The sequence below is a fragment of the Martes martes genome (genome assembly GCF_963455335.1).
Source record: "Martes martes genome assembly, chromosome: 8".
Taxonomy (NCBI): domain Eukaryota; kingdom Metazoa; phylum Chordata; class Mammalia; order Carnivora; family Mustelidae; genus Martes; species Martes martes.
Genome location: NC_137895.1, coordinates 55,355,086 through 55,382,113, shown reverse-complemented (window position 1 = coordinate 55,382,113; position 27,028 = coordinate 55,355,086). Strand labels below are relative to the sequence as shown.

At 42.2% G+C, this 27,028-nt stretch overlaps 1 protein-coding gene across 2 annotated transcripts; it reads left to right on the top strand.

Annotated features, from left to right (window-relative positions):
• The first annotated feature begins 7,379 nt into the window (after positions 1-7,379).
• Positions 7,380-26,948, top strand: MANSC1 (MANSC domain containing 1). 2 transcript variants are annotated; one of them, XM_080812183.1, is made up of 4 exons: positions 7,380-7,911; positions 14,403-14,725; positions 18,224-18,364; positions 25,552-26,948. In XM_080812183.1, the coding sequence occupies exons 2-4, from the start codon at positions 14,503-14,505 to the stop codon at positions 26,526-26,528; spliced, it is 1,341 nt and encodes a 446-aa protein (XP_080668309.1). In that variant the 5' UTR covers positions 7,380-7,911; positions 14,403-14,502; the 3' UTR covers positions 26,529-26,948. The 2 variants fall into 2 exon arrangements, with proteins under 2 accessions (XP_080668309.1, XP_080668310.1); XM_080812184.1 differs by having other exon boundaries at positions 7,742-7,874.
• Positions 26,949-27,028: the final 80 nt, after the last annotated feature.

Genomic DNA, 27,028 nt, shown 5'->3' with positions numbered 1-27,028 from the left:
ACGTAAGCTTTCTTCTCCTTTCTTCCTCTTTTCTCTTTCTGTGACTCCAGTGGTATGTACATTGTTCCTCTTGATGGGGCCCAGTAAGTACCATAGGGACTTTCTTCATTCCTTTTCATTCTTTTTAATTTTTTGCTCCTCTCATTAGGTGATTTTAATTGACCTGTCTTCTAGTTCATGGACTCCTTCTTCTGTTTGGTCAACTAATCTCTTGCAGCTCGGTATTAAAATTTTTGATTCAATCATTGTATTTTTCAGCTTCAGGATTTGTTTTTTTGTTTGTTTTGTTTTCTGTATCATAGTTGAGATTCTCATTTTGTTCTTGTATTATTGCTCTGATACTATTAAATTATCTGTTCATATTCTCTTGGTCTCAGCATCTTTATAACAGTCATTTTGAATTCTTTGTTGGACAGTTCCTGGCTCTCCATTTCTTGGGACTGGAAGTTTATTGTATTCCTTTGCTAGAGTCATGTATCTCTGATTCTTCATGATCCCTGCAGCCTTGGATAGGTGTCTACACATCTAAAGAAGCAGTCTTTATGAACTTTATGGACCGACTTTGATAGGGGAAGACTTTCATCTGTGGGTGGGGGCTTGCTAAGAGCATGCCGTGATCCTGGGTCTAGTGGTGCACAACACCAAGTGTCAGGGTGTGTGGCAGCTCTGGAAGGAAGGAAGAGAGCATGATGTCTCTTTGGCTTAGGCCACTGGGGTCTACAGCACTGAAGACCATGTGGTGAGCATTGCAGGGGGTCTGCAGTGTCTACAAGGGCTGTTGGGGTCCTCAGGCAGCACCTTTCAGTCCAGCAGCTAGGAACCTTGGGCTGGTAGCTGAAGGGGCCTGTGATAGTGTGTGGTGATATACACTTTGCTGTGGGGGGCCAGCGGCAGACATACATGGAGTGGTGGAAGCCAGTGCAGGCAGCAAGGCCAGTGTCAACTCCATGCTCACTGGCAGCTGCAGGGACTTTGGCTGTCAGCATGCACTAAAGCACAGCTGCTAGATCTTGTCAGGTACATGGCAATGGAGACCAATGACCAAGGGAAGGGCTAGGGCTAAGCAGGTGCACAGCTAGAGGGTCCAGCTGCAGGTAAGCACAGTGATGCAGGCCCACAAGCAGCTGCAAGGGCCCTAACCATCACTGTGCTCTCCTGTGGTTGCAGTCTCCCTTTGGGCATGGACACTCCAGTGGAGGCTGGTTACAGGTATCAGGCAGATGGTGTGCAAGTGTACAGCTGGAGGGACTAGCCCTGAGTGCACACACACAGTGGAGATCAGCCATGGGGTTCTAGGCTGGTGTCTTGCACTTGCACAGCTGCAGAAGCCTAGGCTGGCTGCCACTGTGGTTTCTGGCCTGGGCTGAGGGTAGAAGGGAGTAGGGAGGGACTCAGGTGGCTGATGTCAGTGAACATGAATGCCTATGAGACAAAAGCTGGTAAGATCTGCAAGGGGTCCATGGCAATTGTGCTTGCTATTGGTGTCTTTAGGGGTAAAAGCTGCTTGGCTTGGCTGCAGAGCGGGTCACTGTGAACCATAATTGCTCCCATTGCATGGCACCAAGGAAGACCTTGTTCCTAGCAGTGTCTATATGTCTGTTTGTCTCAGCTTTACCAGTGGGGTGAGACTGAGGCAGAACCTTTGTGCACTCTCCTGAACATCTGGAGAAGCTAGTCACCCACTCTGCTCTCCCTATCCTGGCAAGGAGAGTTCCTTCTAGCTGGGAGGTTTCCTCTTGATGCTGAGCAATACTGGTTTGGAGGATGGGATGACACAGTCAAAATGAAGCTATCTTCCTCCTCCTCATGTTTGATTATTCTCAAGGGTTTTGTTGTTGTTGTTGTTGTACTGTATTGCTGATGTTTCTTAAGTGGCCTCCAGAACTCTCCCAGAGCTATTTTTGTTTGTGGATAACTGTCTAATTGTTGATCTTTTTGTGGGGATGGAGGCTGAGATCTCCCATATCACCATTTTTTTTTCCACTGAGAAGATAAATAAAATGTGGTATATCCATATAATAGAATATTATTTGCCACCAAGGAAGGATGTACTAAAACATGCTACAACAGGGATAAACCTTAAAAACATTATTCTATTGGAGAAGAGCCCATCACAAAAGATGATCTATTATAGATTCCATTTATATGAAATATCCAGAAGAGGCACTATAGAACACAAAAATAGATTAGTGGTTGCTTAAAGCTGAGGAGGAGGGGTGTGGAGGGGGAAAGAGGGAGTAACTGTTGTGGGTATAGGGGTTTCTTTCTGGGAGTGGTAAAAATGTTCAAAATTTATTGTGGTAATGATTATACAACCATTGCAAATATATTAAAAATGACTGAATTGTACATTTTTTTTAAAGATTTTATTTATCAGAGAGAGAGAATGTGAGCACAAGCAGGGAGGAGGGGCAGAAGGAGAGGGAGAAGCAGACTCCCCACTGAGCAGGAATGGGGCTCCCCATTCCAGGACCCTGAGATCATGACCTGAGCTAATGGCTAAAGGCAGATGCTTAACCAACTGAGCCATCCAGGTGCCCCTGAATTGTACAATTTAATTAGGTGAATTGTATGGTATGTGAACTATATGTCAGTAAAGCTGTTATCAGAGAAGGATATAGAAATACAAAATGATGTCATTCCTTGAGTCAACATTTACTGGTAGTCTGTAACGTGCCAGATATTTGCTAGAGGCTAGAAATGAATGATCCAACAAGACCTAGTCCCTATCCTCAGAAAGCTAACAGTCTGGTAGTGAGAAGATTAACTGGGCATTTATAATTAAGGATTCTGCTGCAGGGGCTTTAGAGGTAGAAGACATAGAAATGATTCCTTATAGCACCTTTAAAGTCATTTCCACATGAACATGTGACTTTTATATACTATTGAACCATCTTTTTGGGTTTATAAAGCACTTTCATAATGATGAGGGAAACAAAAGCAAGAGAAATGTAGCTTAACTTAAATCTCCTTACAGCTGGCAGCCCACTGATAGATACCTGAAACATGCAGAGGAAACCATGGCTGCCTTAATATTTATGTTTTATTAAAGACTAAAAGTAACCTTATCTTATCAGCAGCTAGCACCTCCAGGTCCTGAAGTCTTTGCTTCCAAATTCCTTAGAGACTTATGCTATCCCTAACCCCCCATTAACTTAAAAAAAAAAAAAAAGATATATATAGTCAGTCACTCCTTACAATCCCAGTGCAGCTCTTTCTGCCTATGGGCCCTGTCCCTGTGCTATAATAAAATTACCTTTTTGCACCAAAAAGTTCTCAAGAATTCTTTCTTGGCTGTTCGCTCACAAACCCAAAAACTTCCAAATTTCATCAATAATATTGACCCTGTCTGACAGGCCTATAGTAGATTACACTTTCTTGATTTTACATGGAGGTTTAGGAATTTATTCTTGATCACAAGCTAATAAGTCATGAAAGCAGGAATCAAATTTTCTTCAACTTATTATGCATCTCTCCATTCCAGACTAGCTCCTCTCCCCGTTTCTCTATATTGCCTGGCACTCCAGCCACCCAGTCTCCTACACCTTAAATCTGCTTACCCCTACTACCACAACCAACCAGTCACAAGCCTGAAGAACCTCTCTCCTTAATTTCTCTTCTAACCTCCACACCCTGTTCAGGGTCTCCTTACTTCTCCCATTTCTTGGAAAGCAGAAGGCCTCTGGCTTCACCTCCTTCAGTCCATCCTACATGTGGCTGGCAGACAGAATTTTTAGAATATTAATAAAGTCTCTGGACCTGCCACTGCCCTATAAAAACCTTCAATAACTTCCCATCGCTTCAAGATAAAGTTTAAAATTTGGCATATGAGAACCTTCTTGTTCTGATCCCCGACTTTCTCTATTCCTCTGGAAACTTCATGCCAGTCAGGATAAAATTCCCTGAATATTCACACCATTTTCTCTGTCTAGAACATTCAGCCTTCTTCTCTCCCTCTAGCTAACTGAACTTCAGCCTTCAAGGTTAATTTGTGCTGCAAACTCAAGTCCACACAAAACCTACACTGGTTGTTTATAGCAGCTTTATTCACCATTGCCAAAACTTGGAAGCAACCAAGATGTCTTTCAGTATGTGAATGGATAAACATACTAGTACATCCAGACAATGGAATATTATTCAGTGCTAAAAAAAAAAAAAAAAAAAAAAGTTAATAAGCCATGAGAAGACATGGAGGAAACCTAAATGCATCTTACTAAGTGAAAGAAGCCAATCTGAAAAGGCTACATACTGTATGATTCCAACCACATGACATCTGGAAAAGGTAAAACTATGGCAATAAAAAGAACAATGATTGCCAGGGGTTGTGGTGGGGGAGGGATGAATGGGTTGAGCACAGAGGACAGTTAGGGCAATGAAAATACTTTGGGGGGGGTGGCACGTGGGTGGCTCAGATAGTTAAGTGTCTGCCTTCGGCTCAGTTCATGATCTCCAGGTCCTTGGATCGAGCCCAAGCCGCACTGAACCCTGCATCCTGGCTCAGCTCTGCTTCTCCCTGCTGCTGAGACTTGCTCTCTCTATCTTTATTTCCCTCTGTCTCTTTCTCTCTCCAATGAATAAATAAAATCTAAAAAAATAAAGAAAATACTTTGTATGATCCTGTAGCGGCGGACATACATCATTACACATTTCCCCAAATCCAGAGTGTAATACACTAAAAGCAAACATAAGGTAAACTGTGGACTTTATGTAATTCTGATGTGTCAGTGGAGGGTCAGTTGCAAGAAATGTACCTCTCTGGTGGAGGATATTGTTAATGGGAAAGGCTGTGCATGTATGGGGGCAAGAAGTATATGGGAACCTTCCTCTCAATTTTACTGTGAATCTAAAACTGCTCTAAAAATAAAGTCTTACAAAAAAAAAGTTAAATTTTTCATTTCCTCCCAGAAGTCCAGATTATACATCCCTGTTTTGATCTTCCATAGTATCTTCTATCATTATATTTATTCTTTACACAATAAATAAAATCTTCCCACTATAAGCATCTTGGAGGTAGCTCAAGTGTCTTATGGATCTTTAATTTCCCCTGCATGTGTTTAATACATGTTTTCTGAATAAAGTGTTTTAAAAAAGTGTTTAAAAAACACTTAAAAAAGTGTTTAAAAAAGTGTTTTAAAAAAATCTGCCTCCACCTAAATGGGACTCCTAAGGTATCAAGAGAAGAGAATCAAGAATCTTTTCAGGCCATGAGATGAAAAGAGATTTAATTCTAACTTAAACACCTAGTTCATACCAGTAGAAAATTTTTCTTTAATCATTATTTTCATCAGTGTCCTCTGTTCATGGTCATAACTGAAAAACCAATATGTCTCTACAAGGATAAGAGGTTCATTGTTTAAAACCCTAAATCTGAAACTTCTAAGAGAACGAAACATCTGCTTAGTGACTAGGGGGGACTGTCCTATGAAGGGCTACAAAGCGGGCGCCTGGGTGACTCAGTGGGTTAAAGCCGCTGCCTTCGGCTCAGGTCATGATCCCAGGGTCCTGGGATCGAGGCCTGCATCAGGCTCTCTGCTCAGCGGGGAGCCTGTTTCCCTTCCTCTCTCTCTGCCTGCCTCTCTGTCTACTTGTGACCTCTGTCTGTCAAATAAATAAATAATCTTAAAAAAAAAAGGGGGGGGCGCCTGGGTGGCTCAGTGGGTTAAAGCCGCTGCCTTCGGCTCAGGTCATGATCCCTGCGTCCTGGGGATCGAGCCCCGGGCTCTCTGCTCAGCAGGGAGCCTGCTTCCTCCCTTCTCTCTCTGCCTGCCTCTATGCCTACTTGTGATCTGTCTGTCAAATAAATAAATAAAATCTTAAAAAAAAAAAAAAGGGCTACAAAGCAATGTGAACTTTCCCTACTATACCCTCAAGTATATCCTCTGCAAAGATAAAATGTATTGTTTACATCAGTTTTTTGCTGCAATGGGAAAATTACTCCAATGGAAAATCACTGAAGTTTACTTTGGTAACTTTTTATTTTTATTTTTATTTTTTTTTTTAAACAATTAAAACTGGTTTTCAGCAAATACCCTGAGGATAGAATCGTTGGTGCTAAGTGAGTTCTGAATCAAGCCAAAGGTAATCCTGAGAATGGGGCTTTTCCAGGGAGCTGCCAGCAAGGTCAAATACGATAATTCTCCGCGGATCAGAGTTTTGGGGGCTTTTCCAACTTGTTCTTTCCCCCTTCCAAAGCTGCTAGGATGACGCTTTTCAAAGTACTTTGATTTTAAGAAGGTTTGTTTTCTTTTTTTTTTTTTTTTAATATTTTTATTTATTTATTTGGCAGACAGAGATCACAAGTAGGCAGAGAGGCAGGCAGAGAGAGAAGGAGGGGAAGCAGGCTCCTTGCTGAGCAGAGAGCCCGATGCGGGGCTCGATCCCAAGACCCTGGGATCATGACCTGAGCTGAAGGCAGAGGCTTAACCCACTGAGCCACCCAGGCGCCCCTTGGTAACTTTTTAAAAAAAGATTTTATTTATTTGACAAAGAGCTAGAGAGCACAAGCAGGGAGAACAGCAGAGGGAGAGGAAGAAGAGGGCTCCCTGCTGAGCAGGGAGTCTGATGAGGGGTGGATCCTACGCCCCTGAGATCATGACTTGAGCAGAAGGCTCAGAAGCCTAACCAGCTGAGCCACCCAGGAGCCCTTGGTAAGGGTTTAAAACCAAGTATTTGCAACATTGTTGTAATTCAAGAGCAGGTCACCCTCTGGATACAACTGGTAGAGTTCTGTTTCATACAAAGGACCTTTGTTCACGTGTATTCTTATTCAACATATGCCTCCTAACAGCTATTGGTTAAAACCAGAATGGCTGTGTCAGGTCTAGAATAGTAAGTTACAATGGCTTAATGCTTTAAGTTTGCAAGCTCTTCACACCGACCAGGTAGAGATGTCTAAGGTTTGAATCTTCGGCAAGTTAATTAACAGTGGTTTGGTAAAGTTGCATCTGTTTGCACTTACACCGAGGTCGCAGTGAGTGAGCATGGATTTAGAAACATAACTTCTACAACCAATGCCCTAGCAGTTCCCTTCCATTCGTTCACTCAACAAATACATTTTAGTTAAATATTTATTGAGCACCTATCACATACCAGGTACTGTGCTATATGTCAGGGGATATGTTTTAGTAACTATAGCAGGCACCATTGTTTTCATTATTATCTATACCTATAAACAGTAAATCCGGGCGGAATCCGGATGCCTTAGCCGAGGCCTGACTTGCAGTATATTTAACTGGAGAACTGCCAACTCTAATTGAGGACCCTCCATGCCTGAAATGATCGAAACAATTCCCATAATCAGGCCCCAGACAGAAAGCCCTGCGAACTCCGAAGTGGAGAAACTGCGCTCAGAGGTGGCTCTGGGAAAGGGAACTAGACCAGGACACAGCGGGGACAGGCAGCCTGCAGTGCACACGTTTTGTCCTGTTTGACTTTCCTCTGGTGAGATCGCGCGTTCGGTGGCCTCCGGAACGGGCTGGGGCCAGCTGCAGACCTGCAGACACGCCCGCGGGTCGCGCCCACGCTCCCCACCCCCCTCTCCGCTAGACGCAGCTGCAGGGCAGGGGTTGACGGGCAGCTACCGCCTCAGTCCCGAGCTCAGCGCGATCGCCGGGTGTCTGGAGCCACCGCAAGGAGGGGCTCCCGGGGGACCGCGCTCCGAGTGGCCGGGAAGCAGCTCCGGGTTGCAGGGCAGGACTGTGCCCTCCCCACCTCCCTCCCCCAGCCAACTTTCGGCCGCAGCAACGGAAGCAGGAACTGGCTAAGCACACAAGCCGCGGCCGGGCAGGAGCTGCGGAGCATCACTGTCGCCCTCGCCGAAACCCGCGCGGACCTGCTGCTCTCTGCCCTCAGCGCGGGGGGCTGTCCTCACCCGGGTAGGACACAGGGACCCCAGGAGCTTGTAGCTGCCAGGTAACGGCGTCGCCGCCTTCCCCTCCAGGCGGACCGCCACCGCTGAGAGCGAGCCCCCTCCTTTCCAGGCGCTCGGCTCTAGCTCTCCGGGAGCGCCAAGACTCGGGCTGGGGTGAGGAAGGGCTGGCGGGAGTGACCGTGGGGCTGTGGACCCGCAGAGGGGACTCTCCAGTCTCGCGCAGCAGCACCTGTCATAAATGGTACTGGCTCCGCGTCGTCATCAGGAGAGGCAGAAGAATGCTCAGTAAGGGGACATGCATTTCCTCAAAGGGAGGGGAAGGAAATGATTCCCAGTATTTGGCACAGATGTGTAGAAGTGCGTTGTAGTGACGATAGTAAGCAGGCGTTAAATACAGGTGCCTCCTCTCGCTCCCACCTGTATCCATTTCCCCCTATCTTTCAATAGAATTCAATTTGGCTGTGGACCTTTAAGGCCTAAGGAAAAATGATTAGAAGAATTACATTACCTAATAGTTGTTGAGCATCTTTATTGAGAGAAACTCTTCAGGACTTCTGGCAGTCCAGGCGTTAAAAAGGTGCCGCCTACAGAAAGCGCAGCTCCTACCGGATCCCCTCGCATAGTTCCGGCTTCTGGGCAAGAACTCCAGGAGAGAATCCGTCAGAATCCATTCAAAGTGAAGTATTGGGCTGGTTTTCCTCTTTCGTTCCTGTTTGGTTTTCTCGAGGGCTAGAAAAGAGATCTGGGAAATATGACAGCCTAAAAAGATAACTTGTGTCAGGATTTTTAACCTGGAGAAGCCATGGATAGTATTCAGAAAGTCTGAGAACTTCAGTGGGAACATTTGGGATTTTAGTAGCCTCTAACTGAAATGTAACATGTCCTCTAAGAGGCAAGTAGTCAAAAGCCATGGTAGAGTTAGAGGCAGCTGTAATTTGCCATCAGCAGGAATCCCAGGTGTTTTCATATCATATTACTTATTATCCAAATCTCCATATCATGGACATTCAACAATCCTTTAAAATTACAGCAGTTATTAGGGGCGCCTGGCTGGTTGAGTCTGTCGGACCTCTGACCCTCGATTTCAGCTCAGGTCATGATCTCAAGGTTATAAGATCAAGCCCACTGGGGCTCCAAACTCAGCGTGGAGTCTGCTTGTCCCTTTCTCTCTGCTCTTCCCCCAACTTGAACTCTCTCTCTCTCTCTCTCTCTAAAATAAATACATAAATAAAATCTTCAACATTATGGCAGTTATTAGATATACCACTTGTTATTCAATAGGTTAATAAAGAAGCACAAATATCCCACAATTGTTTCTATTTTGACTGAAAATGGGACTAATTTTTAAAATTTTTTAAATTTTTTTTATTTTTTTATTAACATATAATGTATTTTTAGCCCCAGGGGTACAGGTCTGTGAATCACCAGGTTTATACTTCACAGCACTCACAATAGCACATACCTTCCCCAATGTCCATAACCCAACCACCCTCTCCCTACCCCCCTACCCCCGGCAACCCTCAGTTTGTTTTGTGAGATTGAGTCTTATGGTCTGTCTCCCTCCCGATCCCATCTTTTTTCATTTTTTCCTTCCCTACTCCCCAAGCCCCCCACTTTGACTCTCAACTTCCTCATATCAGGGAGATCATATGATTATTGTCCTTCTCTGATTGACTTATTTCGCTAAACATAATACCCTCTAGTTCCATCCATGTCGTCACAAATGGCAAGATTTCATTTCTTTTGATGGCTGCATAGTATTCCATTGTATATATATATATATATATATATATATATATATATATATCTCACATATTCTTTATCCATTCATCTGTTGATGGACATCTAGGTCCTTTCCATAGTTTGGCTATTGTATACATTGCTGCTATAATCATTCAGGTGCGTGTGCCCCTTTGGATTACTACATTTGTATCTTTAGGGTAAATACACAGTAGTGCGATTGGTGGGTCGTAGGGTAGCTCTATTTTCAACTTTTTGAGGAACCTCCATGCTGTTTTCCAGAGTGGTTGCACCAGCTTGCATTCCCACCAACAGCATAGGAGGGTTCCCCTTTCTCCGCATCCACGCCAGCATCTGACATTTCCTGACTTGTTAATTTTAGCCATTCTGACTGCTGTGAGGTGGTATCTCATTGTGGTTTTGATTTGTATTTCCCTGATGTTGAGTGATGTCTGTTGGCCATCTGGATGTCTTCTTTGCAGAAAAGTCTGTTCATGTCTTCTGCCCATTTCTTGATTGGATTATTTGTTCTTTGGGTGTTGAGTTCGTTAAGTTCTTTATAGATTTTGGATACTAGCCCTTTATCTGATATGTTGTTTGCAAATATCTTCCCCCATTCTGTCAGTTGTCTTTTGGTTTTGGTAACTGTTTCCTTTGCTGTGCAACTAATTTTTTCTTTTAAGATTTTATTTATTTGAGAGAGAGCATCTTGGGGGGGAGAAGGGAGTGGGAGAGACAGGCTCCCCAATGTGGGGCTCAATCCTAGGATCCTGGGATCATGACCTGAGCTGATGGGAGCCTCCGAAGCAACTGAGGCATCCAGGCACCCCTGAAAATGTTATGCATTTTTCATTTTTCATATAAATGTTATGAATTTTTCATATAAATGAAATTTTTATCTCATAAGGATTGGGACTCTATCTCATCAGGATTTTTGTAAGGATTAAGTGACATGACACATGTAAAGTGCTTAGCATAGAGATTGACAGGTGAGAAATATAAATGTAACTTATTATTTGACTGTTTATAAAAGCTGGACACAATAGCAAGGAAGGCATTGGGCTTGTACTGTTACTGTATATGGATAATATATGTATGTTTGTTTCACTTTTTAACTATTTTTTTAACTAATGTCTGTTTGTTTATATTAGAGATCACTCTAATTCTTTTTTTAATTTTATTTTCAAGTTATCTCTACACCCAATGTCAAGCTCAAACTTACAACCCCAAGAGCGAGAGTTGCATGCTTCCCCAACTGAGCCAGTGAGCTGCCCCCGATATTGGGGATCACTCTTTGTGTTGCACAGTTATATGGGTTTTGACAAATGTAAAGACCTGTAACAACCTTTACAGTATCATATAGAATAGCCTCACTATTCTAAAAATCCCCTGTGCTCCACCCGTTCATCCCTCCCTGCCTCTGCCTGGTAACCACTAACATTTTTACTGTTGATATAGTTCTACCTTTTCCAGAATGTCGTATAGTTGACAAGGAGTCATACATTTCAGTCTGGCTTTTTTCACTTAGCGATATGCAATCATGTTTCCTCTGTGTCCTTTTATGGCTTGGTAGCTCAATTTTTTTTACTACTGAATAATATTCTACTGTATGGATATATAACATTTTGTTTATCCATTCATCTATTGTAGGAACATCTCAGTTGTTTCCAGTTTTGGGCAAAGATGTGTAAAGTTAACTATAAACATTTGTATGTAGATTTTTGTAGGATTTGGTATTGTCGGTTTTCTGGATTTTTGTCATTCTAATAGGTGTATAGTGGTGTCTCATTCTTGTTTTTAATTTGCAGCTTCCTAATGCCTATGATGTTGAGCATCTTTTCATATGCCTATTTGTCATCTATCTCCTTTGGTCTGTTTTTGATACTTTGCCCACTTTTAATCAGGTTATTTTCTGAGTTTTAAGAGTTCCTTGTACATTCTAGCTACTAGTCCTTTACCAGATAGGTGTTTGCAAGTATTTCTCCCAGTCTGAGTCTTATCTTTTTATTATCCTAGTGTCTTGGGCAGAGCAGATGTTTTCATTTTAATGAAATCCAACCTATCAATTTTTTTCTTTAATGGATTGTGCTTTATGTATTGTATCTAAAAACTCATTGCTTAATCTAAGTTCACTAAGATTTTCTCCTATGTTATATCCTAGGAGGTTTTGGGGTTTTTTTAGATTTTATTTTTAAGTAATCTCTATACTCAACACGAGGCTCAAACTCATAACCCTAATATCAAGAGGCACATACTCTACCTAGTCAGCCAGGTGCCCCTCTATGAGTTTTGCATTTTATATTTAGGTCTATGATCCATTTTGAGTTGATTTTTATAAATGATGGAAGGTTTGTGTCTGGATTTTTTTTTTCATATGGATTATTCCAGCACCATTTTTGAGACGGCTCTCCTTTCTCCATTGAATTGCTTTGCTCTTCTGTTAGAGATCAGTTGACTGAATTTGTGTGGATCTATTTCTGGGCTTATTATCCTATTCTGTTGTTCTGTTTTTTTATTCTTTTGGCAGAACCACACCATCTTGATTACTGTAACTTTATACTAAGTATTGAAGTTAGGTAGTGTGAGTTCTCCAACTTTGTTCTTCAGTATTGTGTTGGCCATTCTGGGCTTTTCTGGATTCTCATGTAAACTTTAAAATCAAAAATTTAAGTCACTCCCAGGTGGCTCAGTTGGTTAACTGTTTTACTCTTGATTTCAGCTCAGGTCATGATCTCAGGGTCATGAGACTGAGCCCTGTGTCCAGCTCTGTGCTCAGCAGGGAACCTGCTTGCAATTATCTCTCTCCTTCTCCCTCTACCCGCTCCCCCAACATGTGCTCTCTCTCTCTCAAATAAATAAATCTTTTTTTTTTTAAATCAAAACTTTAAAATTGTTGAGATCCACAGAATAACTTGCTGGGAATTTTATTGGGATTGCAGTGAATCTATAGATCATGTTGGGAAGAATGGATATCTTAATGCTGATGAACATGGAACATTTCTCCGATTATTTGGATTTTTTTTTTTCTATTCTACATCAGGGTTTTGTAGGCACATCTTAAAAATGACTTTAATAACTATATTTCATATAACTGGCTTCCTTTGTAATCATATATATTTCCAATTTGCCTTTCAAAACATGTTTCTCAGAAAAGATCCTAAGCTTCTGAGCTTTACCGGACTATTGAAGGGTTTGGATTCATGACCAAAAAAGAAGCAAGAGAAGAAGGAGAAGAAGGAGGGGGGTGAAGGAAGAAGAAGAAGATTCAAGAAGTAGATTTTTTTTTTTTTTTAAGAGGGAGAATGTATGTGTGTGTATGAGCAGGAGAGGCGGGGAAGAGGGAGGAGAGAGAGAATCCCAAGCAGGCTCTATGGAGCCTGACATGAGGCTCAGTCTCACAACTATGAGATCATTACCTGAGTGGAAAAAAGAATTGGTTCCTTAACCAACTGAGGCACCCAGACATGCCAAAGGATCAGTGATTCTGCTCTAGACTATCATTCAGTGAGCAATTTGTATTCTGGAAATGAATGAGTTCCCCCTACTGACCAGCTAACTATCAGAATTAAATTATTAGAATTACCTGTCTCTGATTTGATATCTAAGGAGAGGTGGCAACAAGAAAGGCAGCCCCAGTTTCCTCATTTATAATGGAGGAAGATAAGAGCTTCTTTTGCAGAGCTAGAATAAGGATTAAATAGGACAATATATTTATATTTCACAGCACTTTGCCTACCACCTAGTAGGTGATATAAAAATGCAAGTTGTTATTAGCAAGAAAGAAACCATGCTCAAGTGTATGATCACTGCTTTATCAGTGACTAGAAATTTTGTGTCCTCTCCCCTCCTGGTTAGAAGAAGCAAGAAGAGAAAGGATTCTAGAACTTGGGGGCAGGCCTTCTGTTTATACCTCTTCCATCATAGACACTGCTCAGCTTTTAAGCATTGATGGGATAGTATATGTGTTTGTGCTAATTAATTCTTTACCAAGTTTTTGCCCCTAAGATTTATTTATTTATTTTAGAGAGAGAGAGTGCACAGGGGGCAGGGGCAGAGGGTTAGGGAGAGAATATCTCAAGCAGACTCCCTGCTGAGTGTTGAGCCTGACTCAGGGCTTGATCCCATGACCTTGAGATCTTGACCTGAGCTGAAATCAAGAGTTAGACGATCAACCAACTGAGCCACCCAAGTGCCCCTCTTTACCAGGTTTTCTTAAAAATTTAATTTAATTTAATTTGTTTTCAGTGTTCCAAGATTCATTGTTTATGCACCACACCCAGTGCTCCATGCAGTACATGCCCTCTTTAATACCCACCACCAGGCTCACCTAACCCCCCACCCCTCTCCCCTCCAAAACCCTCAGTTTGTTTCTCAGAGTCCACAGTCTCTCATGGTTTGTCTTCCAGGGTTTTTTTTTTTTTTTTAAAGATTTTATTTATTTGACACAGAGAGAGAGAGATCACAAGTAGGCAGAGAGTAAGGCAGAGACAGAGGGGGAAACAGGCTCTCTGCTCAGCACAGAGCCAGATGCGGGGCTTGATCCCAGGACCCTGAGATCATGACCTGAGCTGAAGGCAGAGGCTTAACCCAGTGAGCCACCCAGGAGCCCCTGTCTTCCAGGTTTTTAATGAAAGATTGTCTTGATCTGTTAAAAGTGAAAAAAAATGCTTGTTTATTTCTGTTTTATACATTGTTTACATTGTTTACATTGACTAGAAGGAAATGAACTGTATCTTTGCTAGATTTATTAAAAGAAACAAAACTCATTGCTGATGTTCTATTTTTATTCTAGAGAGAAATTCCATGATCTGTACAATCTTCTTGAAGCAAACTCAGACCAGAGGAAGAATTGTCCTTGACCTTTGAAGACTAAGACTAAACTGAAATTTAAAATGTTCTTTAGGGACGAATGGAGCTTGACTTACACTTGTGTAATAATTTGTTTCCTGACACTAAGGCTGTCCACCAGTCAGAACTGCCCTACCAAGAGTCTAGAAGATGTTGTCATTGACATCCAGTCATCTCTTTCTAAGGGAATTAGAGGCAATGAACCCATACATACATTAACTCAGGAAGACTGCATTAATTCTTGCTGTTCAACAAAAAACATAACAGGTAAGTAATGGTCTCTTGGCAGCTCTTTGTTCCAAGTGTTTTGTGACACAAGTAGCTGGTTGATGTGGCTACATAAATTATACTAGTGATTTTCAGTGGGGTAGAAATGTGAGTAACAAAATCACTGGGAGAATGTTCCACAAGCATGTCCTCCCTTCCCTTAAGCTGAGGCAAAGTTTCTGATGAGTGTGTGTGTCTATCGCCCAGGTGTTTGGTTAGAAAAAAGGCTGAAAACCACTGGTGTTATGTTGTAGTAGGTATCTAAGATGTTTCCAATGTCTTAGAAACAAAAATCCTTAAGGGACATGGGAAGCTGTTTGGTCTAACAGCTTCACATGACACAGAAGGAAACTGAGGCCCATAGGTTTGAACCATACATTTGCATATTTGAAGTGTCAGACCTATGACTTGAAAAAGAAACAGTGAAACAGTGATCATTTCTCAGGTGTTTACGATCCTGTTTGAACTCCCTAAATGAAAAATAAATGAACAAACAACAACAACAAAAACCACACACAATTTATTGAGCTCCAAGGTCTTTCTAGGTGTTGGAGACAAAACAATGAAAAAGATGGACGAGGTCTCACCATCAAGGACCCTAGAAAAGCTAGTGGACACTGGACTGATGGTTCTTAACCTCGCTTATTAGCCAACCAAACCATATGTTTTCTGTTATGTCTTTAGTTTCTTTTCTTTCTATAATGGGTGTAGTATAGAAAGAAATATATCCATATAATCTTTGTTCTTGATTCCTGGCACAGAGCTCCTAAAAACCTCGCAATTTCCTGAAGAGGAGCTTCTTTTGTTCTTCATTCTAAGCCCCTTTCGACCACACCTGGGTTTGTGCTAATGAGGTGACTCTTAGTGGCTCCCTAGATAGCTTCAGGATGGGTATGGGTCACCAGAGAGACCAAGCTTTGTTTAGAAGTTTGGAACTTTCAGCCCCATACCCCCCTCCAAGTAAAAAAAGAGAGGCTGGAGATTGAATTCAGTCACCAGTGAACCCATGTAATTGAATTCAGTCATCAATGAACCCACGTATTGAAATCTTCATAAAAATCCTGAAACCATAGTTTTAGGCAGCTTCCAAGTTGGCAAACACATCCATGTGTCCGGGAGGGTGGTGCCCTCCAGCTTCCCGGGACAGAAGCTCCTGCAGTCAGGACCCTTCTGGACCTTGCCCTTTGTACCCTTCATCTGGCTGTTCATTTCTGTCTTTTTGATAAAATGTCATAGTAAGTGTAGCTTTTTCCTGAATTCTGTGAGTAGTTCTAATAAATTATCAACTCCGAGGTCGCGTGTGGTGGGAACCTGAATTTATAGCCACACTGGGCAGAAGCGTGAGTAACCTCGGACCTGATACTTTTTATTATTATTATTATTAGAGAGAGAAAGAGAGAGCACGCACAAGCCAGGGGATGGACAGAAGAAGAGGGAGAAACAGATTCCTCGCTGAGTAGGAGGCCCACATAGAGCTCAATCCTAGGACTCCAAGATTGTGACCTGAGCCTAAGTCAGACCCTTAACCAACTGAGCCTCCCACACGTCCCCCACCCCTTCCCACCCCCCGCCAAAGGACCTGATACTTTTTACTGGCATCTAAGTGAGGACAGTCTTATGGGACTGAACCCTTTAACCTATGGAGTCTGATGGTAACTCCAGGTAGTTAGTGTAAGAATTGAATTGAATTATAAGACACTCAGTTGGTGTCAGAGAATTGGGGAATTATTGTGGAAAAAATACCACGTATTTGATGTCAGGAGGATAAAAAAAAAAAAAACAACCCTTCAGTGGTCTTCTCAAACTCGGCAGTGTGCCTTTGAACATTCTTTATAGACCGATTTATGGAAATTACAGAGATTTAATTTAAATTTCCAGTTTTTCTTTACATGTTATCAACACTTATATGAAATAGAAAATCATCTGCAAACAGGACTGAATGGCCTGTGGGTGTCTGCTGGAACACAGGACACCTTGGGTTGCTTTTAGTTCCATAGGGGGGGTTTTAGTAAGAAATGGGGGTTTGCTGCTTTATTGTACAAGCAAATTTACTGTTACTGCTTTACTGTAAGCAGAGGTAATTGTGGGTCGCATTTAACGGATTTCAGATTTTTTCCTCATTTATTGAGCAATGGTCTTTAGCTGCTTAGGATTCAAAAAAGCACTTTGACAATTTGCTGGTAGCCACAGACTCTAGAAAAATGCTCATAAGGACAAAGGACATAAGATTTTGCATACAACTTGGGGGGCTTATGGACCTTCCCCTTTACCTATGTGGTCCCCCAAAAATGGTATTGCAATATTATCCCATTGCTGAGAAAGGAAAAGCTAAAGTATATCTCTTATTGCCTGGGTAGTGGAGAGTGGACATGATCAGACCCCCACAGAAGCTCACTGAGTCTTATTTCCAAATGTGGAAATCAAGGTTGGTCCTAACCATTGCCTGATTTGAAGACGTGGTGCTGATGGCTAGGTTACACAGGGTTTCTTTCCCCAGCTTTACTGAGATATATTGGGCATGTAACATTGTGTCAACTAAAGATATAGAGTGCGATGATTTGATGCAAGTATGTATTACAAAATGATTACCAGAACAAGGTTAGTTAACACATGGTTATGTGTGTGCATATGCATGTGTGTGTATGGTGAGAAAGAGCATGCATTTTTAATAATTAGCCTACATGCCTCTTAACCTTCATCCTGACCAGGGGTATAGTGATCCCTCAGGGGTCATAGGCCAAGAAGTGAGACTGTACTAGATTGAGGCCAAAGCCAACTCTAGGCCATGATGAATAGAAAGAATAACTTCTATTGGGCAGAAGAAGAGAAAAAGAAGCCAGAAATAAAAGCTAAGACTGAAAAGCTGGAAAGGAAGGAAAATGGAAAAGCAGAAATAAGGAAGAGTAGAAATGTAAAGAAAAAAAAATCAAAAGAAGAATGATACTGATAAAAGTAAAAAAATAGACTCTGTATTCCATATGCTACTCAGATTCTTTGTGGAAGGAGGCATGAGAGATTGATGCTGACTTTAGTGATTCTACCCAAGAAATCCAGACTCATGGCTTCAGAGGTGTCTGAGATAGGTGTCTGCCTTTGGGATACAAGAGATATAAGAAATCATTAGGTTAGATCCATTTCTTAAGTCCCAACTCAGTTGTGGGTTGTGTAAAGATTGGGAAGTCAGTATTTCTGTGGATGTTTCAATGGATATTGTAGCAAATGGAAGTCTTATCTAAAGAATTAAATGTACTATTTTTTAAAAAAGAATTAAATGTACTATTTAAAATTGGTTTCGCCAGAATTACCTTAATTCTGACGTTTAAACCCAAGGTCTTTACAAATTGCTTTATGTGACTAAGGAAGAGGAAATGAGTCAGCGGTCAGCCAGCAAGTGAACACTGTGAACGAAGGTGTTTGTGTTGGATTGCAGAATAAATCTTTGCCTGCTCTTTAAAATATCCTGTTTCAGTATAATGCTTAGGAAGCCTTTCATTGCAGGAGACAAAGCATGTAACTTGATGATCTTCGACACTCGAAAAACTGCTAGACAACCCAACTGCTACCTTTTTTTCTGTCCCAGTGAGGAAGCTTGTCCGCTGAAACCAGCAAAGGGACTTATGAGTTACAGGATAATTAGAGGTAAGAATAACATTGTTCTCTATCTTGGTGATCGGAATTATTTAAGGATATGGTTCATGTGACAGATTTTCTACAAGAGTCTAAGTGAAACTGCCAAAAGTGGTCATAAATAGGCACACTGGAAAATTCTCATGATTTAAAGTTCATTTTATCAAATCAAACATCTTTTTTCCAATGAAAGATCTCCAAATGATAATATTTTATGTTGTGTAGCTTTTGTTTTTACCTTCCTGAGATAAAGGGCACACAGACCTTTCATGACAGTGTTTTGAAACACCTCTTGAGAACAATGTAAACAACACTGAAATAAGGTCTCCAGGGCCCAGAGAGACTGTTTTCAAAGAGTTAATTAAGACCTATGTGAGTGCAAAATTCCAGTATGTTTGTCTTTAAGTTCTGATCATTTCATAATAACAATGGCTGAAATCCAACACACTGGATTTTATTATCCAGACCTGGAGGGAAGTTCATTCAAGAAGTATTTACTGAGCAGCCACCATGGGCCAAATTCTGTACAAGGCATTGGAAATATGGTCTCCATACTAAACATATTGTTCAGAATACAGAAAATAAACAACTACAAATAATAGAATTATTCAGATATGTCTTGGTGAGATTTTGCCTTGTTAGTTTTTCAGGACGAAATGCTTTCAGTATCAAGTTCCCTTTGATTTAAGTTTTAGAAAAAGTTTTTGTCATGACACCCTTGGCTATAAATAATATTCTGTTTGTTCATTTACTCAATGAACAACAAATGTTGCTTAGCATCGTCTAGGTGCCAAACATTTATTCCACTCTAAGGACACAAAAATATAACACTAAAGAGGAAAAACAAGGTCCTTACCTTGAGCACTTATGTTTTAGGAGAGAGACAAGAACCATCATAAATAAGTAATCAAGAAAAATAGAGTCACAAGTGCTATGCGGATGAGCAAAGACAATGTGATAGATGATCACTGAGTGGACCGTCTTGATTAGATGATCAGAGGAAGCATCTGTGAACCCCATTGGTAACCCCTCCACTGAGATCTGAACAGGACGAAGTCAGATGTGAGATCTGGAAAGAACTTCAGGCAGAGGAAGTGGCCCGTTCCAGTATCCTAAGGCAGAATAGTTTTGGAGTGTTTGAAGAACAAACACTTCAGTCCCAGCTGGCTGACTCATAGTGAACCATACAAAGAGAGATATGCAAGAAGTCTGAAAAGCAGGGAGATCACCTAAAGCTTTGGAAGCCAGGGGAGGAAGTTCTTATTTTAGGTCTGCAATAGGAAGCCATTGGGAGATTTTGAGCAGGAATGTAGGGTGGTGTTTTCAAGGTGATATCTCAAAGCTCACTGGTACTGTTCTACTGGGGATTGACAAGCAGCAAGAGGGGGAGTGGGAAGACAGGGTGGGAGGGGCAGGCAAGATCCAAGTGAAAGACCATGGCACTGTGGACCAGAGAGATGGCAGAGGACATAAAGAGAAGTAAATATGTGCCCGTTTCAGAGGTAGAAGTGACAGGATTTGCTGATGGTGTGGGTTGGGGGGTGACGACAGGAAAGAGAGAAGCATTGGAGTTGAGTCTTAGCTGGACTGTCTACATGGATGTTGGCACCATCTACTGAGTTGGGGAAGGTTTGAGGGCGCTGGTTTTAGGGTTGGGAGGGGGAGTGTAAACAAGGGTTTCTCTCTCTCTCTCTCTCAAGATTTTATTTATTTATTTGAGAGAGAGAGAGAGAGAGAGAGAGAGAGAGAACAAGAGGAGGAGCAGAGGAAGAGAGACAAGCAGACTCTGTTCTGAGTGTGGAGCCCAACATGGGGCTCGATTTCAGGACCCTGAGAACATGACCTGAACCAAAATCAAGAGTCAGTTGCTTAAATGACTGAGCCACCCAGGCACCCCCTCAAAGGTTCTCTCTTGACTGTATTATGTGTGAGGTACTTTGGGGAATGAATTAGCCGGGGGGCTTGGACACAGACTCTGCCTTGTCCCTGGGTGAGCCTGTGTCTGAGTTTTGGTTAAGGAGCCAGATGTATCAAACATTCCTTTAAGCAGGAATGTAAAGCACAAATTATTTTTGTGAATTCTTCCTAAGTAGTGATATAAACCCAGGTATAAGAAAACTTGCATGAGGTACAAAGTTTCAGTTTTGCAAGATGAAGAAAGTTCTGGAGATGGGTGAGGGTGACAATTGCAGACAAGGTGAATATACTCAGTGTCGCTGAGCTGTATTCTTACAAAGAGTTAAAGTAGTACATTGTATGTACAGTAACATGAAATAATGTACAATGTAAAATCATGATCTTTAAAAACATAAGGCATAGAACAAATGAGGCTTCTCAAAACACTCAGGATCTTCCTTTACATGGACAGTGTCTTGTCCTGCCCCCTTCCAGAGTGGCTGCCCCTGATGTGTATGGCTCCTTCACTTCATGCCTGTATGTATGTATGTGTGTGTGTGTGTGTGTGTGTGCGTATATGTATGTATACGTATATATATATCACCTTGGCTAAAAAAACTGGGGCCTATGGGGCAGTGTTGATACTTCTTGCTGTTCCCCTTGATCACCTGGACCATTGCATTAGACAATCAGGAGTGGTATTAAGCCAGAGATGGATATCCCAGTCTTATTTTTCAAAGAGGTCGGGGCTCAAGACACTGATTGGAACATTTGTTCTCCTTCTGGAACTCCCATCATATGGAAGCCGGACCGTAACGTTCTGCCTCTCTTATCCCTTCTTACTACCTCTTCATTCTGTTTCTTCTTCCATTATCTGTGTGTTTCCCTATGTCTGTCTTCTATTTTGTCATTAAAACACAGTGTTTTTTTTTTTTTAAGACTTTATTCATTTATTTGACAGACAGAGATCACAAGTAGGCAGAGAAGCAGGCAGAGAGATAGAGAGGGAAGCAGGCTCCCCGCTGAGCAGAGAGCCTGATGCGGGGCTTGATCCCAGGACCCTGGGATCATGACCTGAGCCGAAGGCAGAGGCTTTAACCCACTGAGCCACCTAGGCACCCCTAAAGCACAGTGTTAAAGAAATTATAGGTAATTTACTCCAGTAATTCAACTTCCATAAAATCTAAAGACACAACAACAAAACAAGAAAAAGCTATTGATTTGAAGCTGTTTATTATATAATTAGTTTAAAGAGTGAAAAATAGAAGCAACATACATATCCAATTGCCAGAGAATTGTTGGGTGTAAAATATGATGGATCTACTTGAAAGAATGTGATGACAGATATTAAAAAATAAGTTTGAAGGAGGGGGCGCCTGGGTGGCTCAGTTGGTTAAGCGGCTGCCTTCGGCTCAGGTCATGATCCCAGCATCCTGGGATCGAGTCCCACATCGGGCTCCTTGCTCGGCAGGGAGCCTGCTTCTCCCTCTGCCTCTGCCTGCCACTCTGTCTGCCTGTGCTCGCTCGCTCTCTCTCTCTCTGACAAATAAATAAATAAAATCTTAAAAAAAAAAAAAAGTTTGAAGGGGACGCCTGTGTGGCTCAGTCGGTTAGGCATCTGCCTTCGGCTCAGGTCATGATCCTGGGATCGAGCCCACACTGGAATTCCTATTTAGTGGGGAGCCTGCTTCTCCCTCTCCTTCTGCTGTTCCCCCTGCTTGTGTTCTCTCTTTGTCAAATAAATAAGTAAAATTAAAAAAAAATAAGTTTAAGGCATATAAATAAACACAATTTCAGATAAAAACATGAAAAAAAATTTAACTTTAAGATATACAGAAATGTTAGTAGTCGTTGGGACATAATGACAAAAATTATAGTTGAATTTGTTTTATAATTTTCATATTACTCTGTAATATTGTTGCTTTTGTAATGCATGTGTAAAAGGGAGTGTGTGGTAAAGATTCTCTCCAGTGGAAATGGGAGAAAAGGGAACTTGGCATGAGTATAAACCTTTTCAGGGAGAATATGAAGGTAATAAATTGGAATTAGAATCAAACAGTGCCTGTGGAAGCCACCAGGGGGCGACCCCAGCCCAGAGCAGGTTGATTGATATCTCAGAGCAAAGTGGCACCAACCTTGGACATTAGAGTGTCGTTGACTTTTTAATCTACAGGATGTTTACAGATTAAGCTTGTAATTCTATTTACGAATCTGCCCATGTTGATGGATTAAGATTCCCTGTAAAAATAAACTATCTGCTTCCTGTTTAGAGTGAAATTAAGTAGATATCTGTTTGGTGGTTTGTTTCCTGATGAACTACATTTCCTATAACTGATTGGCTAATATTTAAAGACCAAAAGTTTGAAAGATGACAGCATACTCTGTTCATTCTATAAAACCATTGCAACTTGACATTATTCAATTTTCTTTCAGCTTCGTGGTATGTCCCATCTACCAAGGACTAGAAGGGGGGAATTCAGAGATAGAATAAATTGGGAGTTTGTTTGCTCAGCTGGTTTCCAAGGAATAGTCAGTCCCTAAGTTTTTTAGTTCGTAAAGTCCCTTGAGAGTGAAACTCAGAAGAGGGATTGAGGGCCCAGGGCTGTTTCCTCAGTCCCCTCTGGCTCATCTCTGTATGAGCGAGAAAAAGTACTACACCCCAATGGCAAACATCATTGGGTGAGGTGAACGGAGCAGGTGTTGAGGATCCCTGGGTGGTTCTAGGATCTTTGCCAATAGATGAATCTTATCAAGAAACGGGACTAGCCCTAGCCCTGCTTTCTTTATGGGCTTGCACTCTTGAGAAAGAAAGCAGCTTGTTTTGGTCATTTTTTGTCAATGGCTTTGTTTAAGTTCTGAGTTCCTACACATCACAGAGCATTGAGTTAACTAGTCTTTTTTTGGAACTTTAAAATGAGATATGTTGGGGCGCCTCGGTGGCTCAGTCAGTTAAGCCTCTGCCTTTGGCTTAGGTCATGACCGTGGGATCAAACCCCACGTTGGGCTTCCTGCTATCTGCTTCTCCCTCTCCCTATGCTGCTCCCCCTGCTCGTGCTCTTTCTCTCAAATGAATAAATAAGTAAAATCTTTTTAAAAAATTAAAAAGAAATGAACTATGTTGAGTCCTGTTCTTTTTTTTTTTTTTAAGATTTTATTTATTTATTTGACAGACAGAGATCACAAGCAGGCAGAGAGGCAGGCAGAGAGAGGAAGGGAAGCAGGCTCCCCGCTGAGCAGAGAGCCCGATGCGGGGCTCGATCCCAGGACCCTGAGATCATGCCTTAGCCGAAGGCAGAGGCTTTAACCCACTGAGCCACCCAGGCGCCCTGAGTCCTGTTCTTTTTAAAAAAATACCTAATACTACCTAAAAATATAGATGCTGTTTCTCTCATGGTGTTGTTGTGTCTGTCAATGTGGTATATCCTGCAACAGAAACTCTTTCCTTCAGCATTGTCGGAGGAGAGAGGCATTTCAATCCTCCAAATTCTATTTTGGAGTAAAGTACTATATCCTAGAGCAGGTGTCTACAAACATCATCTTTTGAGGGCAAAAGGATAAGTACTTTAGGCTTCCCAGGCCAGTATTTTAGGATTTATGGGCCATATACAATTTGTTGTTACTCACCTCCATCTTTGTAGTACGAAGTACTCACAGCCAATGTATAAACAAATGAGCACCATTACATACCAATAAAACTTTATTTGCGGACACTGAGACTTGAATTTTACGTAATTGTCATGTGTCACAAAGTAGTATCCTGTTTGGTTTTTGTCAACTGTTTAAAAATGTAGATCTTAGATCATAAGCCATACAAAGAGAAGTGGCAAGCCAGATTTGGCCCTCGGGTCATAATTTGCTGACCCTTCTCCTAGATGGACTAGTAAGTGACAGTTCTTTTTTAAGATTTTATTTATTTATGCTTATGTGGGCAGGCAGGGGGAGGGGCAGAGAGAGAGGGAAAGAGAATCTCGGGCAGTCTCCACACAGAGCCTGATGTGGGGCTCTATCTCATGACCCTGAGATCATAACCTGAGCCAAAGTCAAAAGTCAGCCGCTTAACCAACTGAGCCACCCAGGCGCCCTGGCAAGTGACAGTTCTGAAGGACCTCTTTGGAGTGTGAAGCTTACAGACCAAAGATATTACAAATCTCAAGTTGCCTCTGGATCTGTTTGTTAGCAGAGAGAAGAGTGGGGTCTGGTTCAGAAACCGGCATTGGGAGGAATTGAAGAAAAGGGGAAAGCAAACAGGGAAGAATGAACCGATGAACGCTAAGAAATTCCTTTTCTTCCTTCCTTGTGTTTGCTGCAGTTCAAATCTAAGTGAAATGACCGGCCAAGTAGCAGAGTGACACAGAGAAATTCGAATGATCATTCCCTGCCCCAATGGCTCCAAAAAGCCTTTTCCAGGTTGAGCTGTGATGAATGGCGTGTGAAACTAAGAGCACAATTCTAAAATTTCTCTTACCCCTGAGGAGGATCTGAGGCCGGTTCCTCCCCAGCAGCCCTCAGAACTGTGTGATTTTCTGCTCTTGATCTCAGCACTGTGGCCATCGTAATTTCAAATACTGTTCCGTTGTCCTCCGATTTAAGACATTGGCTCTGAAATGTTAATCTCTGAGAGTCAAAATTAAATCTCCCAGATCGCCTTCCTCCCCTGAGTGTGGTGCCAAGAGCTATTTTTTTTTTTTAAATTGGAAAATGTCATCAGCCTTCTGCTGATGCCTTGGCCTCTATGCCCTGGGAGGAGACCAGACCATCCCTCCCGGCCCACAGGAATCCTCCCTGTGTCAGGCAAATGTCCTGGGTTCTGCCTCTGCTCCTCTTTGCCCCAGGCCTCTATTACTGTTCTTGTCTGTGGGCCGCCCTTGCTGTGAAGTCTCTCCTTGGTGATTGCAGGTTTCCCAGGGGGCGTTCTCTCTGCCAGTTCCTGCGGTGTCGCCCTGTGCCGGCTCTCTTCCCTGGCCTCAGCCCCCTATGTGTCCCCACTTTCCTAAACCTCCCGAGCTCCTCTTAGCTCCTTTGTTCTGCTCCTCCCACCTCTTCCTTAATTTGCCTGGTCCTCCTCCACACACTTCTCCTCTGTCCTATCGCTCTAGAAATAAACCACAGCATCTGGTAGAGAGGCAGTGTCACCAGATTCGGATTTAGCAATTTGTATTTTTCCATTTTGCGCAAGTTTCTACGAAATGTCAAGTTTCAACAGTTTGGGGATTTACTGAACAAGCTGATATGTTTGTCTTTTTTTAACCTGCCTTAGCATGGAAATATTTAAGTCTCCTTTTATTTTTCTTTACATTTTTCAGATTTTCCAACTTCAGCCAGAATGAACTCGCCAAGCCCAGAGTTAACCCAAGAAGATTCTCTTAGCCATGGCCAGTCTTCACAGGGAATCACTCCCACCCCCACTCCTGTGACGGGGTATTCAAAGCCCACCGATAGCTTCTGGAGAGATGCGTTTTCTCAGAAGTTTGGATCCTCAGATCACTGGGAGAAACTATTCAAGATCGGTCAAGCAAGTACACTGTTCCCTGTTTATAAAGAAAAAGGCCATTCACAGAGTTCACAGTTTTCCTCAGAGCAAAAAATAGCTCGTCTCTTACCTGAACATGTGACAACGCTCCCTACGATGATGACCGTTGCTTCTCAGCGTATCACCTCTACCACACCAAAGCCTGCATTGCCCCCCCCCACCAATGCTCCCATGATACCTTCTGTGACTTCTGAACCAGAGATGGCCACCTCAGCTCCAGCCCTAGCCCTGGCCAAGTTGCAGCCCCCCACAACCCTCTTGTCTACCGTTTTAACCCATGCTGTGGTTATACCCAAAGCTAGCATAACTACAGCAGCCATTTCAAACGCCATCTCTGAGGCGCCCATAGATTGGAAAAGCCCCGCAGAAACGATGCCCTTTCAAGAAATTTCCAGCCTCACTTCAAACACAGAGGATGCCCAGAGTAACCCCATTACACTTTCTCTGTCAACGGTGGATTCGTATGCAGCTATGCTGCTTTTGTCAGATGTGGTTTCTTCTGTTCCAAATAAAACTGCTTCCCAGGAAAATGAGAAGGCCAGACCCGGTGGTTCCTCCCTGAACAGTGTTCCAGGAAGTCAACATGGCCTTCCATTTGAAAAATGGCTCCTCATCGGAACGCTGCTCTTTGGGGTTCTGTTCCTAGCCATAGGCCTTGTCCTTTTGGGTAGAATGTTCTCAGAATCCCTCCGCAGGAGACGTTATTCGAGACTGGATTATTTGATCAATGGGATCTATGTTGACATCTAAGGAGGAAACTAGATGTCTCTTAATTCACGTAGTTACTAGTAGCCCCAACGCAGTGACTTCCCACTGACTCACCCACCGTAGCAGGATTTCTGAAGTATCAAGAAGAAGGTAGATGCCCCCTACAATTTTCTTTTTGCTTGGTGTTTGAAGACAAGGGGAGAAAGGAAACTAATTAGGTAATTTGAGTGACTTAGCTCTAAAATATTTTGCTGAAAACAAAGCTCAACCTAAAGTAATAAAGTGTAATTGGCATATAAATTAAAAAATGACTGGCTTTTTGCAAGGAAAAGTGGTTAGGACTTTTGGGCTCCAGTTCATTAACATTTCTGGTTCCAGATAAAGCCAACTGTTTATGATATTAATTCTAATGGATTTACTTTCCTTTTTATATGAATTCCAATAAAAGTTATTCCAGATGTATTTCCTTCCAATTAAATATTTGAATAAATCTTTTGTTACTCAGTAATGTTCTTGTAAGTGACGCATTCAGCTGGATAACT